This window comes from Sebastes fasciatus, chromosome 14, assembly GCF_043250625.1.
Source record: "Sebastes fasciatus isolate fSebFas1 chromosome 14, fSebFas1.pri, whole genome shotgun sequence".
NCBI classification, from domain to species: domain Eukaryota; kingdom Metazoa; phylum Chordata; class Actinopteri; order Perciformes; family Sebastidae; genus Sebastes; species Sebastes fasciatus.
Genome location: NC_133808.1, coordinates 18,540,134 through 18,562,392, shown reverse-complemented (window position 1 = coordinate 18,562,392; position 22,259 = coordinate 18,540,134). Strand labels below are relative to the sequence as shown.

Here is a 22,259-nt window from a genome sequence, read left to right as displayed (position 1 = left end):
ATCCTCAAACAAAATCCTCAACTTCAATAAGGTGATTCGGTGTATTAAATAAGTCAGTCTTTCTTTTATTAAATCTACTTTCTTTAATGAATATGACAATTTCGCCAACATAAATAAAGTGATGACGTCTTGACAGATTCGCCATGCAAATGCAGATACATAATATGATCTTTTTTTGTAACAACTCAATTAATTTAATAGTGTTAGAGCCAAAATAGATGTTTTATTATTGTGGTTAAATAAATGTAATTTATGACGCAAGCGGGAGAGCAAATGTAGTTTTTGACCACAGTGAAAATGTTGTTTTTGAAAGGCTAAACACCAACAAATATGGATTGAACCAGAATATTTTGTTAGGTAAAAACATGTTGTGAATTTTGGATTACATCTATCTTTTTTCAAATAATTTTGACTTTTGGACATAACAACGTTCTGGAGTTATTAAAAATGTTTGGATCACACGTGTCGGAAACAATCCTACGCAGCCACCACTGGAATATTTAAGTATAATACTAATAATATTAGTGTAGCCTGATCTTTATCTGCAACTGTGCACACATACCTGGTTTAAATAGAATGTGGACTATTAAGTAGCAATAAAAATATCTTTTTAATTAGTTTTGTACACAGACGTTTGTATAAATGAATTGTGTTATTATGATTTTAGTTATGTGTGAAAATCTAATATTGACCTCAGAACAGACAACCTAGCGCATCCCCTGAGATCTTTGGCGCCCTCCTGAGGGGGGCCCAGACCCCAGGTTGGGAACCCTTGCTGTAGCAAATACTTTTTAAGCTCAAAACAGAGGGAGGAGATCTAGAAGCAGCAGTGCGAAACGTACTTCTAATCCAAGGCCAATGATCTCCTCCTCCAGGTCCAGGCACTCTGCTTGAAGTTTTGCAGTTATGTCATCTTGCTGGTCCTTCACAAAGTTTATCTGGTGATTCAAGCACAAAAAAACATAGAAATTGTCTTAAATACAGGCTTAGAAAACAAACATGAGAGTAGCAGAGTTTGACCTTGTTTTGTCCAGGGAAATCAAACTGGCAAGCATGAACTGCCACTTTAATATCAAATAGACTAAATTGTTCCACGTCTTACCCTGACTATCTAGAAATTTCCTCTTATATCAATAATGCTTTGAGAAAAACTCTTCTTCTTCTTCTTACAGCTTAGTTGGGACCGGGGAGCAGACTCAAGAGATCACAGCTAGCGGCTGTAACACTTTCTTCCCTCTCATAATGTCTGCTCAGATCAACAGTGCTGGTTGAACTGAGGTCCCCCTGTTCTCGCAAACGTCTAGATTCAGAAACATTTTATTATGAGAATGATTCAGTAACAGGAAGTAATCAGTAGCTGCTTATTTTCCTCGATGCTAGATTATCACAAGGAGGAAAACATCTAGTTAGAAATGGAGATGATGCTTATCAAATAATTAGGCCTGTTTCTCTGTTTCAGGAAGGGAACATGGACATTACAATTAAAACTGAAGTAGATATTTCTATTTATACAAGTATTGTATAGTAACAATTTGCCGAAAAACATCTAATTCATAGATGTTCTGATTACTGACAAATTTGCAGTATAAAGCAGACAATAATAATAAAAATAGAGATATTTTTTCCAACCACATTGCCCAGCTCTAACATTTTTATTGTACAACAAGGGGAGTCATGGAATTTATAGGCAGGCAGGTGTTATGAGCCTGGATGGGATTCATGCATGATAAAGATGGGGACCCCTTCTGTAAATTAAAAGAATATACAAGGAACAAGGAATAGATAAAATATGGCCAAAGATAGCAAACGATTTCAGCATTCCACTACAACTGATGGATGGATGGATGATGGATGGATGGATGGATGGATGGATGGATGGATGGATGGATGGATGGATGGATGGATGGATGGATGGATGGATGGATGGATGGATAGACAAGTGATCTTCGCTTTGATAACCTACACAAAATGAAGGATTACATCTGGACAACATGATAATGTATGGTGTCGAAATAATTCAAAATCTTTAAAGGTGCAGTGTGTAGGATCTGGCAGCATCTAGCGGTGAGGTTGCAGATTGCAACCAACTGAAATTTCTCCCATGTGCTAAGCGTGTAGGAGAACTACGGGGGCCGATGCAAAAATGTAAAAACGCGAATGGCCCTATCTGGAGCCAATGTTTGGTTTGTCCTTTCTGGACTACTGTGATGTGGCAGCCGGCTCCCTGTGAAGATATAAACGGCTCATTCTAAGATAACAAAAACACAACCATTCTAAGATTCAGGTGATTATATACTAAAGAAACATACTTATTATTACTACACGGATTTGATGAATTCTTGATTCTGATTGGTCAATCACGTCGTTCTACGGTCTGTTATTTCTTTATAGCAGACAGTTGCTATGTATAACAGACTGTTACTATGGACGCAGTTCTGATGTCGGACTCTGGCGGACCATTTTTATGTCAAATTATTGATTTCTTAAGTAAGTACCGTGTAATAAGCGGGACAATGTACAGCTAGCGGGTCATTGTTAAACTGCGCTTCTCGTCGGGGTCCACCCTATCAGGTTCACGCCCGGTGTATTTCACAGCAATGACCGGCTCGCTGTACATCATCCCTTACATATTATATTACATTTCTGCCAATAAATCTCACTAAATGTTACACATTGTTCCTTTAACAGCCAGTAACATGGCTAAATTTCACTCTCATTGTACCTTTCTGAATTCCCTTTTATAAAGAAGCGCTTAACAAAGTGTCCATTTTTCTTCAGACCCTTTGGTTTTCATTTAAAACACTCGGAGATGGGAGTGTAATTATGTAGCACCTGAAAAGGATCTCTCTCTGAGTTGTTTTGAGTCTGACAGTGAATTAACACGGTGAAATAAGAAATAGAAAAAATGGACAAAAGACATAAAAGAAAAAGACAAAAAGCAGAAGCATTGTGGCTGTGTGTGTGTGTGTGGGTGGGGGGGGTGTCCTATTGTGCCCATGTAATCAGGTGGCTAGGGGCTGTGGGCCAGCAAGAGTAGAGGGGGTCATGGGAAAGAAACAAGCCTGAGTGAGCCGCACAGAGGAGACAAAATGGCTGGCAGACGGTTCATTCCAAGTATGATCTGTCTTTAAAGACCCCTGCTTACTCCTTAATCTCGCCATTCATCTATCGAGCTTGCAAAAAGCCTCCGAGAGTCAAAGGCAGACTTGGTGACTTAGGGACTGTGGATATATAACAAACAAGAGATTCAGGGAGAGTGAATACGACTCTGTGTGCAAGCTGAGATCATTGTGTGAACAAGCAGGAGAGTTTAGATTTCTGTTTGGATGTGCAGCACAGACTGTTTTGGTTTGGTACCTGCAGAGAGTGAGCATGGATAAGATTCATCGTTGAGGACTTTGAGTTTACTGACGGGATAAAATACTCCCAAATGGTTCGCTAACAAAAGAGGACATGAGCTGAGTATTCTCAAAAGATTAACCAATTTAGTTTTCGAACCAGGTGCAGCAAAAGACATCTATTTTTCTGAGATAGATTTAGAAATCTTGCCACTCTGCTAGCTTTCTACAAAGAAAGCTCTTTCCTCAAAGTCACTGTGGTCATACACATATGTCTTTATTTCATACCACACAGATACCTGTTGTATTACTTGTTCCCAGTTTGATCGATGGGCAGTGAGCTGCTGATGTTGTACTTCACCCAGTCTGAAGCGCAGGTCATCATTGAGCTGATGAACAGGCTCCACCGTGGCCATCCTGAACGCCTCCTGTTCTCTCTCTAGGAGCAGCCCTGAACCCCAACACAGACATGTAAGGACACATATTGGTATAGTACTTATAAACAGCAGAGACTGATGGAGATACAGTCACTCTTACAATTATAAAACAGTTAGTTTACCATAATCTTGAAGTGAGAAGACGGCAGTGTCTGTTCTACCATTTGGCCTGATCTGTTCTAGAAAATCATGGATGTCATTCTCAGCCTTCTCCCTGTTTCATGAGAGAAAGACAATTAACAATTAAATAATACAACATAGAGAACCTACAAAGACAGCAAGCTAATGTCACTTGGTTCGAATGTTTGTTGGGGAAAAAAAGACAAAAAAAAAACTCCCAATTACTACATACTTACTACATAAAAATGAGGGGTGGGGGAAAAAATCGATACAGCATAGTATCGCGATATTTTGCGTGGCAATATTGTATCGATACACAGGCGTCAAGTATCAATCTTTTATTATATAAACTATTCAGCCGCTATTCTGTCTTTGAAAGGTTGTAGCAGGCTCAGTCTTAAAGCCAGAGTGAATATATACTGGTATGATTGACTGGCACCAACCATGTCATGTTAGCTTGTCGGGAAGAGCGGTAAACAACGCTCCAAAGTTACACTCAAATTTTGGCGAGGAACAGCTGGCATGGCCATTTTCAAAGGGTTCCCTTGACCTCTGACTTCAAGTGAATGAAAACTGCGTTCTACTGCTTTGATTCGTTTTTGGAGATATGGGAGCAGCATGGGGACCAGATCTATCCTTCCATCTGACTATCACACACACTATCTCAGACTCGACTGGGACAATCTTTCCCAACACTTGGGGACATAATGTCTTACGCCATGGGCAGCATCACACCAACAGGCCTACGGAGGGTGCTACAGTGACTGTTTACTTCTTACTTACCAGCCCACGTGTTGACATGATTGTGAAGAAACCATAGAGATATACCTGCCTGTTTTACCATTTGACAAGGTAGCTTTTGAATCCTACGCTGTACTAACTAGATATATATGCGTAAGAGAGTTGCAAGCGGTGGCACATCTTTATGACTGGGCTCATTACTGAGGCTCACGCTTGTGTACATCATTAACCTTGGGTGGCTCAGACACAGTCATTACGCAGCCAAACAAGCTGCACCCCAGAGCTAGCGCTGCCCTTCTCACTTCACAAGGCATGACACCGCTGGGGCCAGAGCCCCACACTTCTGCCTCAGCACGCAGAGTATACTCCTCTGTTCCCACACAGCTAAAAAAAAAAACTCCACTTCTCTCTGTTTCTCACCCTTTAATTCAATGTCATCACTGCGAGAAAATCAGCTTAAATCTCCCCCCTCATCTCCGATCCATTTTTCTCTTTGGGCTCACTTTGGTCCCCCCTCTTTACACCTTATTTTTTCATGCAGGGTCCTGTCTGGGCTCAATGGAGCTTAAGTGGAGCGGTTGCGTGGTGTAATAGCAGATCCAGAAAACTGCAGCAGATAATGACAGGGAGTAATAGGGGGCTCTTACTCTGCCTTTTGCTGCCTGGGGCACTCTCTGCTCCACACCTGTCTGTGCTGTCGTAATATGGAGCTCTCCTTGGTTGCCTTGGCCGCACAACGGGTCCTCTGAACCTGTAAGACAAGGTTTTAATGCACATCAGGAATAAACCCTGGAGCTGAAAACTGAAAAAAAAAAAAAAAAAAAAAATCGCGTTAGCTTTTAAATGCACTTTAGCCATGACATTTATTTCCTCCTACAAATAATTAACTTCAGCTGGACAAACCTGAATCTGGAGTGCTTTAATGCATCAATTATCTGGAGCATTTTGTAACATCGGAAAAGCATAAATCATGATGTTACAAACATGGTGAAACAAAAAAAATGTCTTATAGTCAAGAATAAGTTCCCTCCCTCTCTGCACATCAGGGATATTTTCATACAGGCATTTGCTTCAGCCTTTATTAGCATTATTGTGTCTGTGAGAAGCTCATAAACGTTGGTAATTCAACCGAAACAGTATCCCTGTTAAAGCATGAAAGCAAAATAAACAGCGGCAAATTAAAATAATCAAGTAGAAACATGCGTGACACGCATGAGGCCTGTTGTTAGGAGAGGAAGGGGGAGGTAGAAGTCTTAATCTACTCTCATTTGTTTTCCTTTTTCATCATGAAAAAACAAAGCCCTCCTTCAGAGCGCTCTCATTGTCTTCTATCAGTGTTTTCATACACAGGCCACTGGTTCAGATAATTGTACAAAAGAATATCTCAAATAACTAACACGTGGGTGGGTACAGTCTATTTCATATTACTGTAATAGGAAATCAAATGTGTGGGGGGGTTGATTTATGCCGTGACTGTCTATCTGTATGTCAAGCTGCTGCTGCTCATGAAGTTTGACTATATATATTTACCCTCAGGGTGACGTCTATTTCATAATTATTGGAATCTACAGCGCTCAATCTGAAACTAGTGCTGCTCTGAGAGAAAAAGGCCAAATTGAGGTCATCCCATGCCTCCGCCAGGTCATGTATAGGTGATCTTGATTTGCATTGGCCGTCTAATAAGCTCAGCTGGGCTATAAAAACTGTGCCTGGAGTTAAACCTACATCAGCTGATTTCTAGTCTCACTGTGCCAAATAAAACTAATCCATTAAACCTGCAGTAGGCAGAATATTTCTGGCATCATTGGGAAAAAATTCCATAATAACCTTTCAGCATATTATAATTCAAGTGTTTAGAGAGATAAATAGACTTCTACACCTCCTCATGCCTCTGCTTTCAGGCTTTAAAAAATCTAACCCATGACGGGAAACTTTCTCATTTTACAGCTAAACAGTACACTGCAAGATGTTTCTGAAAACATTTGAGGCAAGAAATAGTCATTACAGTCACAGAATATTGATTCATATTTGATCAGCGCTGCCTAGTTTGACCGGAGTTTGTGAGAGATTTACAGCTGCTCAGAGACGGCACACTCCAGCTCAGCTCTGATTGGTTGTTTTTCTCCGGTTTGTGAAATCTTGCAGATGCCATTAGGAGCACCGGAGGACACAGAGACACATGATTTTTTAAGATTACCTGTCTCATGCACTACTGTCAGGATATAGTGACTGTTTTATAAAAATAACTTTTTTGAATCATATTTGCTCCAATTCTACCCACTGCTGCTTTACTATCCAGCCGTACAGAGTGTCCAGTCACATTCATATTCACATTTCCACTATTTTAGTGGGGATTACTTTTTTATTGTTTGTATCAAACTGATTTAAAGAAAATCCATGCCTCTATTGTATTCATATCTTTGCCACTCCACATTGTAATGCATATTTTAATGCATGTGACACCATTTAACATCTCATTTTTTACATCATCTCTTAATCCAGCCCTTGCAGATTTACAATCAGATTTTGAAGCCTTGCAGATTTCTCTTTTCAGTCAGTCACCATCTTGATATTGATGAACAAAATGTGTGGTATTTTCAAGAGATGAAAGTAAAAGAAGACATTTTTTTATAGCATGAAATTATGGTGCTCCTCTCCTAGTTAGAAGATAATAATACAGTAAAAAAAATCTTGTCAGGACTTGACTATGGAGATATTGTGTACATGCATGGCTCTCCCTCTATTGTATTGCAGTGTGTTTTATTCATTTCTCACTTTATCCCTTTTTCACGGCAGACATTTTGGCATGTCATAAAAGCACGGGTGTTACTAAAAACATTAAAGATGGCTCCGCTCTATTGTTCACTCATTAACTGCTCCCTGTATAATAGTCTGTCAGTAGTTTACTCCATAAAAATCTGATTATTATGCGTCACCACTGACGGGTTTAGTGTCGTCTGTTGATTTTTGCATCTATAGAAAGCATTGTGGGATTGTAGCAGAAAGTAGAGTACCTGCCATGAGTGGACATTGTTCCATTGTGGGGATTTTTCAGGACACCACAACGTGCATACATTTCAGAATTCGCACACTCAAATAAAATAGTAAATATAGTGCACTATATAGCAAATCAGGAGTGATTTCCCTAACAGCTCGGGACCCTGACACTGCAGCAGCTAAATGGAATTCATCCATAATTAATTTCATTATTTACACCCATGCTTTTCCTATTGTGACATATTAAAATGTATTCCGTGGAAAAGGCCTATTGTATCTCTATGAAAAGGTGGAATAGTCCTCTGTAAGAGAGGGGAAAAATATTTTTTTGTAAGGTACTGCTGAGAAAAACATCTTATCAATAGGCAACATTTTTTAAGGTTTTAGATGCCGATCCCTTCCTGGAGAGCAAAAAATGATCCCATGCCTGAGGCGACTCACGGCCATTTTTATACCCTCAGTCACATCACCAATGAGAGATGCTCAGAAAGCCTGCCTTTCAGCAGGGCGGCCGAATATGAACATAGCCGGCCTTATCTAGGCTATGCAGAGCACTGGGTTGGAAGGAGCCACAGGCAACCATAATGATACTAAAAGGCTTCTGCCACAGTTTACCAATTAAAACACCGCAGGTCTAACAGCCTTATCTGCATTGCCCCGAGCATTAACTTTTTGCTCTACTCAGAGTCAGACGACTATGAACTTCAAACACTTTTAAAGAAACCCTGGGCAGCCAAATGAATATTCATGAACCTGGCAATGCTATTGTGTACGGCAGTGATATTACTGCTCTGTTTAATGTTGTTGGACAAACTATAAAGCTTAAGCAATGCCTCTTTTCATATGGAATGAAATCCCTTTACGGTATGTGGCGTGTAAAAGAGAGAGGAAAGAAAGACAGACAAACAGAAAGAAATTGCGCTATTTACCACTATTGGAGGCATGCTGTTTTATCACCTCACATTAAAATCAGGTTTTTTGTCAGTGCAAGCTCTTCCTGTGGTGGGTAATTAGGACTGTTTGCTCTCTGGAAAAAAACACTTTCTATCATTGTGTTGTTCTTCTTCATTTGCTGTTGAATCACCATGTTATTAAATGTAACATGAATGGATTTTTATAATAACACTGCTGTTTTAACCACAGGCACGATATTGATAACAACCAAAATTTACCTTTAATCCAATTAGATCAGACTCCAGGCGTTTGGCATCAACAATGGCTTGTAGTCGTTTGTATTCAGCCGGTTTGTACTTAGAGCTGCCAAGACCATTTTTCATCCGCAGTGTCAGTTTTTCTGCATGGATGAAAGCAAATGATATGGCTGAATCAGGATCATTGGAATTGATGAAAATCTCATCACTTTCAATGCATAAAGTAAAGTCTTTATGCTGACTTCAGCAAAGAAACAAACAGAGGTAAAGACGTTTATTTTTGAGTAGTTCAGCTGTGACTCAACGAGGCAGGTGAATAAATACAAGCAATGCTACCTCTGACAAAAGCATCAAAGACTTGACACCCGGAGAATTCAACATGGGGACTTCAGGTCAAATCTGTTCAACAGATCAATGGGCCACTATGTCACAATGAGCGATGTTTCAGACCCAGTTTCTGCAGACTTACCCACATCTTCGGCTCTGTAGCTTGTAATGAATGTATGCAGATCCCTTCCACTCATCACTGTAGAGCTCTATTTGTATGCACTACAATGCCTGCAAAATAAAGACATAAAAACAGAGAGGTTGTGCAAAAAATGCTGATAAAAGACAACATTTCACTTGCACAGGTACCTGGCTTTAGTGGGGTCATTCAAATGATTAACAGGAGACTACAAGGCAAAAGCAATAAAGCCCATCAAAAGCCAAACTTTGCCATGAAGGTCTGCATGACATTGCTAGAAAATCAGCCAACTCTTGCAAGTTTTAGTGTTTGGGAGAGGACAGATGGTGCACCCAGTGTGATCCCGCTGGAACATCTATCTCTATGTCTTTGTTTTGGATTAAGCTTTGAAAAATTCTGGCCACACAGACATTGTGTCAGATAAAATGTAAAATGTGTAAAGGGTTGGTGTGAAATATGCAGGAGCCGATTTAATCTATGAGTGAAATGAAACGTTCTGTTCTGTTCTGGATCCATTGAAGACAACTGCTATTTCTTGCTCACACCTCTTTTTTAAATGCAGAGCTAGATTATTATTTTTCATATATTAAAACCAAATGGCAAGCTAAGGTAAGGATTCAGGACATAATAGCAGAAGAACATTAGCCGTGGATTTTCTCAGGATGATTGTCCATATTTGAGAGGGACATGTAGCACTAGCAAAAATCCCCCAAATTCCTTTGTTACAGCTTTTCAAATGTGAATATATTTGTTGGTCCTTTATGATAGTAAACTGAAAGGCCTACCTTTTCCCACCCTTACCTACTCAAGTGTGCTATTAGTATACTTCTTTTAAACTTAAAATAAGAGAGTATACTTTCAGTTTACTGTTTATGTACTTATCAGAGATATACTTAACAAAAGTATACATAAGTATACCTGGCTCATACTGACAAGTATACAGAAATGTCTAAGTATACTTGGCTTATAGACTTGACTTAATCTTTTGATCGAGATATACTTAAGAAAAGTATAATTGAGATATACTTAAGAAAAGTATAATTAAGTATTCTTGCCTTATAGGCCTACAGAAAGGTAAACTTGGCTTGTAGTTGTGCTTACTGTTTGATAGAGTAGTCTATTAGTCAACTGTTGTTTTGACAAATCAAGGAGGTCAAACAACCCAACTCAATTCAATCAACCAACAGAAATGGTGATAGACATTTACTCAATTAAGAAGAAAATAATCAATAATAATATGATAATGATAATAATAGTTAGTTGAAGCCCTACTGTTCAGCAATAATACTGGGGCACACAAACTTATACATCCACATACAAAAAGGCTGGTGAGCTGGAGGTGTCACGGATGAGCTTTTGTTTTATTATCTTGTCAGTTTGCAATATAATTTTCCACTTGTGCAATTTTGTTAATAGTCTGTTTATTGTCAGTACTGTATATACTGCTCCTATTTTTATACTTCCTTCTATTTAAATGGTTCATATTTTGTTACACTTTGTTTAGCTCTTTTTTTTTTACTGTGTTAGCTGATGCATCTTGTTTTTTGCACTATCCCCTTTGCTGCTGTACACTGCGAATTTCCGCACTGTGGGACTAATAAAGGAATATCTTATCTTATCTTATCTTATCTTATCTTATCTTATATTAAAATGTATTTGACTGTTGTTTGGACAAATCAAGCAAGTCAAACAACCCAACTCAAGTCAATCAACCAACAGAAATGGTGATAGACATTTTTTCACAAGTTACTCAATTAAGAATAAAATAATCGATAATAATATGATAATGATAATAATAGTTAGTTGTAGCCCTACTCTTCAGCAATAATAATGGGGCACACAAACTTATACATCCACATACACAAAAAGGCTTGTGAGCTGGAGGTGTCACGGATGAGCTTTTGTTTTATTATTGCTGACCATTCCCACCTTGCTAGTTTTCTCTTCCATCTCCTTCCATCTGGTAGGAGATTTCAGAGTCTGAGGTGTAGGACATCCCGCCTCAGGAACAGCACGTACCCTGATGCTATCAGGCACCTAAACTCAAATGCATAGGCTCTTGTCTATGCATTTGGCTATGGAAATTGAGCAACCAAATTGCTATGGAAATTGAGCTCCAGCCAACACGCACTTAGGATTGTTTTGCATTAGACATTTACGGGTTGTCTCCAATGTACACTATGTTTTTTTTATATGTGTATGCTTTTGTCTTTTGTCTGTTTTTGATGAGCACTGCACGGAAACAAATTCCAATCAACTGTGGGTTGACATGGATATAAAAGTATTGAATTGAAAAAAAAAAATGGAAACACACTTTCAAGTACATGCTGCTCATTACATCATGCTACAAACATGTACATTCCTTGATCATGTAAAGTGTCAATTTCTCCAAATAAAAATGAATTAAAAAAAAGAAAAGAAAAATGAATTGAATTGAATTGAATTGAATTATCTTGTCAGTTAGCTGTAGCTAATGCTAGTAAGGTCTACAGTGAAGTCAGTCAAATGGAAATATGACAAACATTATAAACAGGAACACTAAGTAAGTTTATATAGCTTCATAATATATCTTAATATAAACACACACGACTAGTATCAAGCCTTTGCTATGCTTGTAAAACAAACATTTAACCCAGTGAACCCTAGCTTACCTTGTGTGCTACCATCCCTCTCTCTGTGTACACTGTATATGGAGTTGACAAAAATTTGTAACCAAGGAAACTGTCATCTCTTCGCTGATTGGTTAATTCAACAACGAGAACCTCCTCCGGAAACGCCCCCTTGCTCCTCTCTCAACCAATCAGGAGTGCGTATTTGCTTTCCCCACATTCCCACTGACGTCATGCACGCTCGCATTGCCTGGGACTGGAAGCAGCGAGGAGCAGCGAGCTGCAGGAGAGAGGAGGTCCGTCTTCTGCTTCTTCTTCTTCCAGAGACTATGGAGGCGCGTTTCTCTCCACTTCCACATGCATGGGACTAAGGACTTTACCGATATGAAGTTACATGCTCCAATATAGATCCGAGCTGCAGCTCAGCCAGCAAGAGGAACAACAACAGTCCTCCTCTTCAAGGTATTTAATTTGCTTTTTTTTCAGCTATTGGGGGGAAAACGTTGGAAAAAAAGAAACGCATCTGTGCACGAAGCAGGAGGAGACTTGAACTCAGCGAAAGTGTTGAATTCACCGTGTAAAGAAAGTGTTACAAACAGTGTTACAAACTTCTTAAAGGCTTCCTCACAGCGGGAGAGACTCTTAATGCTACACTAAGAGACTCTAATACTACACTAATCTTGATCTTGTGACCGAGTCATCGCACAGCAACGCACACCTTTTGAGGGACCTCAACCAAAAAGAAGCTAACTTTTCTCTGATACATTGCCCTTGAAAAGCGTGTTGGAGAAGAAGGAAAAGGCAGGTGAGCTTTGTGAGTGTGGGAATCTCAGGAATGCGAGGTCGGTCGAGGGGCGGAGAGATCCTGACTCTGCTTCCACCACAAGATAAGCTTTACCTTTATAAACCCTCACTGCATTCAGCCATATTTAATGACCCTTTAAGCAGGGGCGTTTCTTTCTTTCAACGTGTACAGTACGGTGTCGTTGCTTTGCATTATGGGCAAGAATAACCTACCTTTTTAGGACAATATGGACTCACCTTTATTGCCCCGGAAGCTAATCAAAGCATCCTTTTAGCCTGGTTAATTAGCTAGGTAGTCTAACCCACTCAGGGTTTATAGACACATGTCCATTACCTTGTCCCACTTTGGTTTAAAAAAGTAGGTCTGATTTGAAATGCACAATAGTATACCTGTCTCACATTTATTTATTTATTGTCCTTTATTTAACCAGGTTAGTCCCATTGAGATCAAAGATCTCTTTTACAAGGGAGACCTGGCCAAGATAGCAGCAAGACAGTTATAGTGAAAGTAACAGACAACACATAAATTAACAACATTAAAAAAGCATACAACCTTAAGTCTTTTGCTCAGTCTTATAATAATCCAATAACCTAGTTAGGGGTGTCAGAAAAATTGAGTATCCCAATATTTTGTTTTGTGATACTGTATCGATTCTCAAAAACACTATTGATTTTTAATTAATAGTTTTAATGCAAAGTCAGTCAATACTGTATTTCATCTGCAAATATATGCACCCTCTCAAAGTAGTACCATGATGTTGGATATCTGTCCCACTATCTGGACTATCTGGATCTATCTGCATTACCTGCAACCACCTCTCTTAACCACTAGTGCACTTTAAACTTTAAACTTACTTTACACTACATCCCATATACCATTTTATAGACTGCACATATTACATAAATTTATGGTACACTAAATTTTTTTTTATTGAAGGACGGTACACGCTATGTCCATTCACTATGTTCATTCACTATGTCTATTCTGTATTTCTATTTATTGTTTTATAATCTTTTGTACACCTGTACCTCTGTATCTGTGCTTTGCTGCTTTTACACCTTAATTCCCCCCCGGGGATTAATAAAGGTTCATCTTATCTTATCTTATACAATCTTAAATCTTTTGCTCAGTCTTATAATAATCCAATAACCAAGTTAGGGTTGTCAGAAAAATCCAGTAACACAATATTTTGTTTTCTCAGTCAGCACTGTATTTCATTTGCAAATATATGCACCCTCTCAGTGTATGCACCCTCTCAAAGTAGTGCTATGATGTTGGATGTAACAGGGACTGTGATTCATGCAAATGCAGATCCCACTGTTCTGATTGCATTAAAAAAACAAAACTTTTTTACTCAGATTTTATGGATGTGGTGGTGTGTTCTTTATACTATGAAAATTTTCCTAAAATTAGATTAATTAAAAAGTAGCAAGTTATCGCCTTGCTTACAGAATCGCAATACATCACAATATATTGAAACGTAACCCCTGTATCATGCTACGTATCGCATCGCCAGATTCTTGCCAATACACAGCCCTAATGAACTGTCACTGTAATCGCAGTGTGAAAAATGTAATTTCAAGGGGAATACAGGATTTGCCATTTAACTTTAATCCCCCTGTGTCATGTTTAAGTCTGGCTAAAACAGAAATTAAAAATATATATTGAAGAAGCAGTTATTCATTTTGTAATAGGGCTGTGTATTGGCAGGAATGTGGCGATACGTATCATGATACGGCTCAATATATTACGATATATTACAATACTATAAGCAAGGCGATATACTGCAATTTTTTAAATCTAATTTTAGGAAAACGGTCATAGTATAAAAAACACACCAGGAATACACCATTTTAGAATTGGAAAAAATAACACATGCATGCAAATAGCTGCATGATTTTTGCCCACAACTGCATGGGAGTATCATAAAGTGGGCATATCTGTAAAGGGGAGACTCGCGGGTACCCATAGAACCCATTTTCATTCACACATCTTGAGGTCAGAGGTCAAGGGACCCTTTTGTTAATGGCCATGTCAGTTTTTCCTCACCAAAATTTAGCTTAACTTTGGAGAGTTTATTTAGCCTCCTTCGCGACAAGCTATGTTATTTGATAGCGTGGTTGGTACCAATGAATTCCTTAGGTTTTTTTTGTTTCACATGATACCAATACCTTCACTCTGAGCCCGCCACAACCTCTGAAAGACAGAATAATGTGTCTTCAGCAGATTTTTAAGAGGTTAATTAAAAATCGTTAGTGTTGTGGAGTATCGATACAGTATCACAAAACATAATAACGCAATACTCTTGTGTATGAATATTTTCTTACACTCCTATTTTGTTATGATGGCTATTCATTAAATGTCATACCTCTATTATCACATAAAAGATGCTGGGAGCAGTGCTTCAAGTGTCCCCTGTTGCCATGCAGGTGTGGAAAGGTTATCTGCCCGCATTACTGATGTAGCCGAGTTTGATTTCAGCCAGCAGTGGAAGTGCATATGGCAAATGAGATCATATGTGATCTCAATCTCTCTCTCTCTCTCTCTCTCTGTCTCTCTCTCTCACTCTCACACACACACACACACACACACACACACCGATAAGGAATCGCTAGGTTGCTCCCCTCGTGATTCACATTACTGCACAAGACATGCACTGACACACAGCTGACAGCCATTGAGGGTGGTTTACTGTGGAATTGAAAGAACAGCAGGACGCTTGTTTGAAGAATCGACTCTCCCACTGTTTGTTTATTTATAGTAGTAGTAAGCATTAGAGGTGGTAAAAAACTTGATTCACCTATGTATTTCACGATTTTGAAATAGATTTTTTAATGCCAGAATCTATGTATTTACTTTGTTTGTGTCTATGCGGAGGTAGAAGGAAGTTACTGCTTTTATTATTATAGTCTGAGTAACGTGACATCATATCCGTTCCGTATCAGTCATCCAAAACAAACAGCAGCCGGCTGCAGTGAGCCAAAACAATAAAGTAGAAAGCGGCGGAGGGTCTGCGTGGATACGACCTGAACCCTCACATGTTAAATCCAAAGTGGTAAACACTACACATACAGTAAAGTATGGAAACACTTTGGGTTTCACACGTTGCCGCGGAAAGCAGAGCTAGACATCACGGCTAAAGCTGCATGCTAACTCTGTCATGGACAGGAAACGTTATTGTATCGTGCAGTCCAGCCAACCGTCACTCGCATCTCTGTGGTCAAATCGGCCGACGTTACAACTGTAGAGCACCCAAATACTGACATTTATGTTAAATGCAATCAACCCCGACGGACCTGACCATGGATGTATAAAGACAACGGCGCTGACGGGCGAGCTAGCGACGTATTTGGAGAAGTTAGAGGTAGTATACACGTGTGACCAAGTCCGGTTTTCAAAATAAGGTGCTGACAAACAGTACTGTATATGCAAAATACATATATGGAAACAAGATTGATTGGACTATATTCAAGTATAAAACAGTACATGTCCCTTACAAATTAAAAGGAAAATACCACTAATTTGTGAGGGAAATGTATTTAGTCTTTGATTTTTGGGTTGCTGGAAAAAATGTAATAAATAATGACTGATATATTTGACTTCAGGACATCTCTGACTACATACGTGCTGAAAGTCAAACATTTTTACTGTGTCAAGTTAGATATTTTCTAAAGTAAAAGTCCCTAGAAGTGTATGATTCAACTTTTTCCCCACGGACTAATGTTAAAAAAGTTAACAAAAATTGCAATCGATCGTAATATCGAATCGCAATACTTAAAATTCGCAATGCATATTGAGTCAGCACCCAAGTATCCTGATAGTATCGAATCGGGAGATAGGTGAATCGTCCCGGCCCTACTAAGCATTGACACTATGTCTGGCACAAGGAGAGAGGTTTTAGCTAGTCAGACATTTAGCCAACCCATTATCAGTTTCATTTTGTCATGCTCCACCTCGTGTGAATACTTGTAAATGTAAGAAAAAAGTATTGTTTGCTCGAAGAACAACCTCGTGCCCCAGCAGACAAAAACACAAACAGCTGCAAAATGCCTTTTTGTGTGTTGGTGTGATTGTTTGACCCAGTCTTCTTGGTGAGTTCTTTTTAATGGGAACTGACAACAGTTGAATAGTTTAGCGCCCTTTGGCGGGCCTCTTCTCCTTGTACTTTTTTCACCCCCTAATTCTGGCCTGACATCAAGGCTTAAGCCCTCACCCCTATGTCACATGTCAGATTTTTTTTTTTTTTCCTGCTACGATCAAAAAGTATTCCCCCTCTTTTTTTAGGAAAGGAAAAGTATTTCCAGTCCTTCGCCCTCACAGCCTGGAAACAAAATGGTTATTTGCCTTGTGTCTGTGCATGTCTGTATTTAAAGTAAAGTGCTGAAGTATCTACCTCTTCCCTCAGCTAAGTCAAGAGAAGGTCACCATCCTTTGTGCTCTTAAAGATAGAGCTTTTACTGAGTGGCAGATGGCTTTTTGTGTTTGCTTTACTCCGTTACCAACCATTGACTGCATCTATTTATCATATCAGTTTATTCATAACATAAATGCAGAATTTATAGCCATAGCTACAGATACTGTTGACTGTTCATGTTTATGTTACACTAAAAATCAACTACTGGATAATTTGAGAGTTTGCATAATCATAATCATTCTGATTTGTTCAAAACTGTGAGAGAGATATTCAATATGTTTGTGTTTTAGTGGTGTTTTTGTGTTGTTGCTGTTGTTGAAGGACTCTCAGCTACTATGGTGCATGTGGTTCCAATGTGGGATGCCAATAATAGTTAATAGTTGCAAGTTTTCATCGAATCCCACCCCACATATTGCAGCTTCTTTCCATCCCACATTTGCATGGTGTGGTTTGAAGAGAGTTTCTCTCCTGCTTCCCTTGAGAACAAACCACATGTAGAAGTAGAGAAGGGAATTTCCATTGTGAAACCCGTAAAATCTGTCTTTCTTCTATCAATCTAGAGACTTAAAACAGCGAACAGACCAGTTACTATTATAAAACATGTTTTCAATATCTAAAATATGTTTAGGAGATTCACCACAGTATTAATATGCAAGAGTATTACTCAATTGTTAATCGTGAATTTGCAGCATGGCACACTCTTATAGTAGGTGTAAATTAAAAAAGCATACTTCATGTATTCAGCCTCGCAATGGCTTGTGTGGATAAGCCTTGGCATGTGCGGCTGCTGGCCGATTGTTGATCTAACTAGATATGTAGATAGATTCCTGAAAGAGCCCCAGATTTCATGCTTTGGTTGGATCCCGGACAGCTAAAGATAATACAGAACACAAAGCCTGTCAGCGCTTTTTAGAGATTAGGTGCACAATAGATTTTTGTCCGGTAAAATAGCCCTCCATAGGCCCGACATGCTGAGTCTGAAAGACTGCCCCTTGTCTGCTGTGTGGACAGCAGCGGTGAAGGGACAGAGCTTTTCCACTGTTGTTTGCTCCACACGAGGCCTTTACTACTAGAGTCTTCCTGCAAGCTCATTGCTCAGACAATCCCATCTATCTAAGGCTATGTGGCTGCAGAATTACCTCAACAGGGCACATAATACCTTGTTGAATATTTCAAAGTGCTACTCACATTATCACCCCAGGCGAAAGCTATCTCTTTACTGGTTGTAAAAGGAGGAGTCCATCCCAGTGGAGTGCATGACATAATAAATGAGCATCCCTGAAAACACTACAGTCATAAAAACATGTCACAACCGAGAGTGACACTGAATGCTGAACAGTGCATTTTTGATCCAAATGCCAGATTGTTGTAAAAAACTCAACAGTCTTACAAACTGAGCTTCTTTAAAAAAAAAAAGAAAAAGAAATAGCACAATAGTAGCAATTAGCAATTATTTCCATTATTGATTTATGTGTCGATTATTTTTAGTTTAATTGATTGTTTAGTCTATAAAATGTCACGCTTGACAGATGACTCAAACAATTTTCTGTCAATTGACTAATTGCTTAATTGATTTATTGTTTCAGCAGCACATAAACTACAAACATAAACTGGGGCTGTGTGCTTCTTAGTTTCGACTTTTTTAAAAACTCAAATAGCTGGTGTGTGGGATCAGGTATCATCCCAGACTGGTATGTGAATGAGCTCGGTGGCTGGATTTAGTCCGAAGGTGAAGGCATCTCCCTAATGTCAGGTCACATTCTGGTGTCACTAAAGAAAAAGGTAACGCCTGCACACTACTCCATGCCACAATATTTTTATTGACTACGTTTCGATCCTACTTGGATCTTCGTCAGGTCAAAATGTTTGAAAAAGACACCCATATTAATACATAAAGCACACCAATAGGCAAACAAGCTCTATGATGGCAGGTGCAGTACATCCAAAACACCAGCGTGATAAAAACGTCCACAAACAATTCACAATTTTATAAAGTATATAAAAACTAATACACAAGCTATACAGGTTACACTCTAGTGACCGCAGGGTTTATGCCTGTCCCCAGACTCGTCTGCCTCACCTGTAGAAGATTCACTTCTTCACCCACAAAAGGACCATTTGTATATCAATTACTCACCCCATGTTACCTTGAATTTTTGAAGCGAACTTTGTTTTTCTCTCAAGCCTCCATGGCGAACGGAGAATACAAAAGCGGAGATAAATCTTAATGAATTGAAGGAAATGGGGTCAATCTTTAACAACAGCAAAACTATATCAAAATATCTGTTTACAAACTCTCACACAACTCGTGCAGTGTAATCCAAGTCTCATTTGCATGCATTTACCTTACTATATTTATAGGGATGTAAATCACAAGTTTCATCACAATTTGATATTATATTAATTCCTTGGACAACAATACAATATTTGCTGATATCACAAAGTCTGCCACGATACGATTTAGATTCAATGCAATTCAGTTCAATCATATGCCTATTTAACACCATCAGATACATTTATATCAACTCACAATAATGAACTAAAATACGATTTGTCACTTTTATTGCTGGGCTCTGTAGGAAGGAAGTATGCATGGACGGAAATGGTGACACTAACGTGCCATGGGATTTTCAAAATAAAGGCGTATCTTAAAGATGACGATGTGTATCAATGTTTTCACTTTGCATCGATGATATTGAATCATTGATCATTGAATCAATCAATCCAGATCGATGTATTGTTACACCCCTACTATTTAAAACACTTCCACTAAACAGTCTCACGCTTGCGTAGGCGCGCTACTCGTCCGGACAAGTCCAAAGTGTTTTAAATATTAAGGTTTTAGCGAAGATGCATGTGTTTGAGAAGTACTGAGCATACGACTGTATAAATGAGATTGCTGCTATGTGAGACTTAAACGGATGTTTTGATGCAGTTTTGCTTCAATTCATCAAGACTTCTCTCTCCCTCTTTTGATTCTTCGTTCACCGTGGAGGCATGCGAGAAAAAGATTTCTTCAAGAATTCAAGATAACACACACGGAGTGAGTAATTGATATACAAATGGTCATTTTGTGGTTGAAGCATTCCTTTGAATGTCAAGGCATTTAAAAGTCTGCTACAAAGTCAAATTAACTCCTGAGAAGGGGAGGCGCTGACACTGGAAATGAACAAATACAGTTCAAGCACATGACATTTAAAATGGCATTTTATAGATCTTAAGCTTTGCATTTGGTCGTGGAGTTGTGAGGCAGGTGTGGGCTGTGTGATATCAAAGCCTGTACTCTATCTTTCCTTTCTCTATCAGATACTGTATAGTGACAACATCAAAGCTGTAAAACCTGTAGCCTTGAGGCAACGGTGACCGAATAAGACGCTGCTCTTTAAGTTTTCTTAGAACAAAGCTCTAAGATCTACCCTGAAAAGCAGAGAAATATCCCATAATAACCAGCGTTTTTCTGTGTTGATGTTCCACTAGAGAAATTACTTCAATGTTACCAGCTTACAAACCCATTGAACCTGTTAAAGTACTCATTCTCTCGTCTCAGGAAGAACTGTTTTTCTGGCATCCAGAGTGCACTTTCCTCCGCATGCACCAGTAAACCTGAACAATGCCAAAGCCCACTTATTCTGGGATGGACACTCCCAGGTGCTCACACATCATTTAAGATTTCCTGCTGCAGCCAAAATAAATGCTAAAAAAATGAATTACTCACTTGTAGCAGAAGAGGTGCACATCGTTTGTGGTCACTGGGATAATAAATAGCTTATTGTTGTGTCATACATTGGATATAAGAGAAGATTTGCAGAAGTATCTCTATGTGATATGATGAACGTGACGACAGCCACACAGTCTGTTGCACCCTAAGGATATAAATTCTAGACAATACCTAAAAAAAATAATAAGCGTAACTCTGCACAACTGCAAAGTCATATACGTCCTCCATGAATCATTACAGAGTACAACTAAAGGGGAATATTGTACCAACTTGTGGGGTGTGATTTATTTTTTCAATTAAATCCCCTTTGATAGATTATCCATATGGTGCCATCTCACAGAAACCCTACATTCCCTTCAGTATGCAATGACATTGCGGTCGGAGATATTCGCCTTTTAGTTCCAGGAATTTTTTTTGTTAAACTAAGCCAATAAATTAAAACAAAGTTTAGATATCCAATGTATACTCACCTGAACTAAGTCCTTGTTTTAAAAGGCCAGCTGGTGCTGGTTGGCTGACCTGACATTTACTTGAAGAACTCCAATCCTTCTGTCTTTCTGCATCAGTGCAGGTCAGTGTCCCGGTGGTTAAAGTACAGGAAATTGATTTTTACACATTTCATTTATTCCAGTTATTACTTTGGTTCTTCAAGGTATATTCTCAGTTGTGTTACGTTTGATCTTGAAGGTATTATTCTTTTCCTTCTATGGATCACCTTCTTCTTCCTTAACACAATCCTTGGCAGTTTTTGTCTTACTTTACACAACACTCCGTTTAATGGAGAAGGTAATCGTCACTGAAATATTCAACTCAAGTCTGTATTGAGATGTGTTTGTTTAGTCTGTCATCAGTTATGGTTGGCATTTACTTTAGGTATACCAGGTGCAAGATCCAGTTCAGCAGCAGCTGTTAATTGTGACTGTGAAGAATATTTTATAAAACCCATAGCAGCTGTTTTTTTTTTAACTCTCTTTGCCACTTAAGCTGTGTTATTTACAGTAACCTGCCATCTCTGAGACATCTCACAAGGTAATTGAAAAACAGTCAGTGTGCAGAACAAATCTATTCATTCATTATTTATTTACATTTTCTTTATTTTTCGCTTCATTCTTCATTTCCAGGTGAGGGGAAATGTTAATGTTAAGGAGGAGGTCAGATTACGTCAATGCTGGGCCACCTGCCGAAGCAACACGACCAGTCTGGTGTGTACAGAATTATAGATGAGGTTTTCCATCCTCTGGACTTTGAGAGATCATTCTCCGACCTGCGGGCCAGAACTAATGGAGGACAAAAGAAGTTGTAAATACCGTATTAGAGTGCTGGTTATTTAAAATATTTTGTCAGCATTGGGGCTTGTTTGGGCGGTCAAATGAGCAAAAATGTTGCCAACATTAAGACAAAAATTGTGGTCAGGTAACGTGAGATATTCTCAGATACACTTTCACTTTCAAGATCTGCCTGCT

At 38.9% G+C, this 22,259-nt stretch overlaps 3 protein-coding genes across 6 annotated transcripts in view; 1 reads left to right on the top strand and 2 right to left on the bottom strand.

The window, feature by feature from the left end:
* LOC141782752 (coiled-coil domain-containing protein 148-like) overlaps positions 1-11,921 on the bottom strand; it is a 33,715-nt gene extending 21,794 nt beyond the window's left edge. Inside the window, exons 1-7 of the mRNA XM_074659426.1 lie at positions 11,902-11,921; positions 9,254-9,342; positions 8,806-8,927; positions 5,284-5,387; positions 3,898-3,989; positions 3,638-3,789; positions 843-938 (exon numbers count right to left, since the gene is read on the bottom strand). Coding sequence (XP_074515527.1) covers positions 843-938; positions 3,638-3,789; positions 3,898-3,989; positions 5,284-5,387; positions 8,806-8,927; positions 9,254-9,308 — 621 coding nt within the window. The 5' untranslated portion in view covers positions 9,309-9,342; positions 11,902-11,921. The remainder of the gene's footprint in view (positions 1-842; positions 939-3,637; positions 3,790-3,897; positions 3,990-5,283; positions 5,388-8,805; positions 8,928-9,253; positions 9,343-11,901) is intronic.
* Positions 1-22,259, bottom strand: part of LOC141782758 (activin receptor type-1-like) — a 201,142-nt gene that overhangs the window by 71,392 nt on the left and 107,491 nt on the right. The gene's annotated exons all lie outside the window — the stretch shown is intronic.
* pkp4 (plakophilin 4) overlaps positions 12,110-22,259 on the top strand; it is a 101,862-nt gene continuing 91,712 nt past the window's right edge. For 3 of the 4 annotated variants that reach the window (XM_074659425.1, XM_074659421.1, XM_074659420.1), the window contains exon 1: positions 12,110-12,321. The gene's annotated coding sequence lies outside the window, so the exon portion shown is untranslated. The remainder of the gene's footprint in view (positions 12,322-22,259) is intronic. The other variant, XM_074659412.1, reaches the window with a different exon arrangement.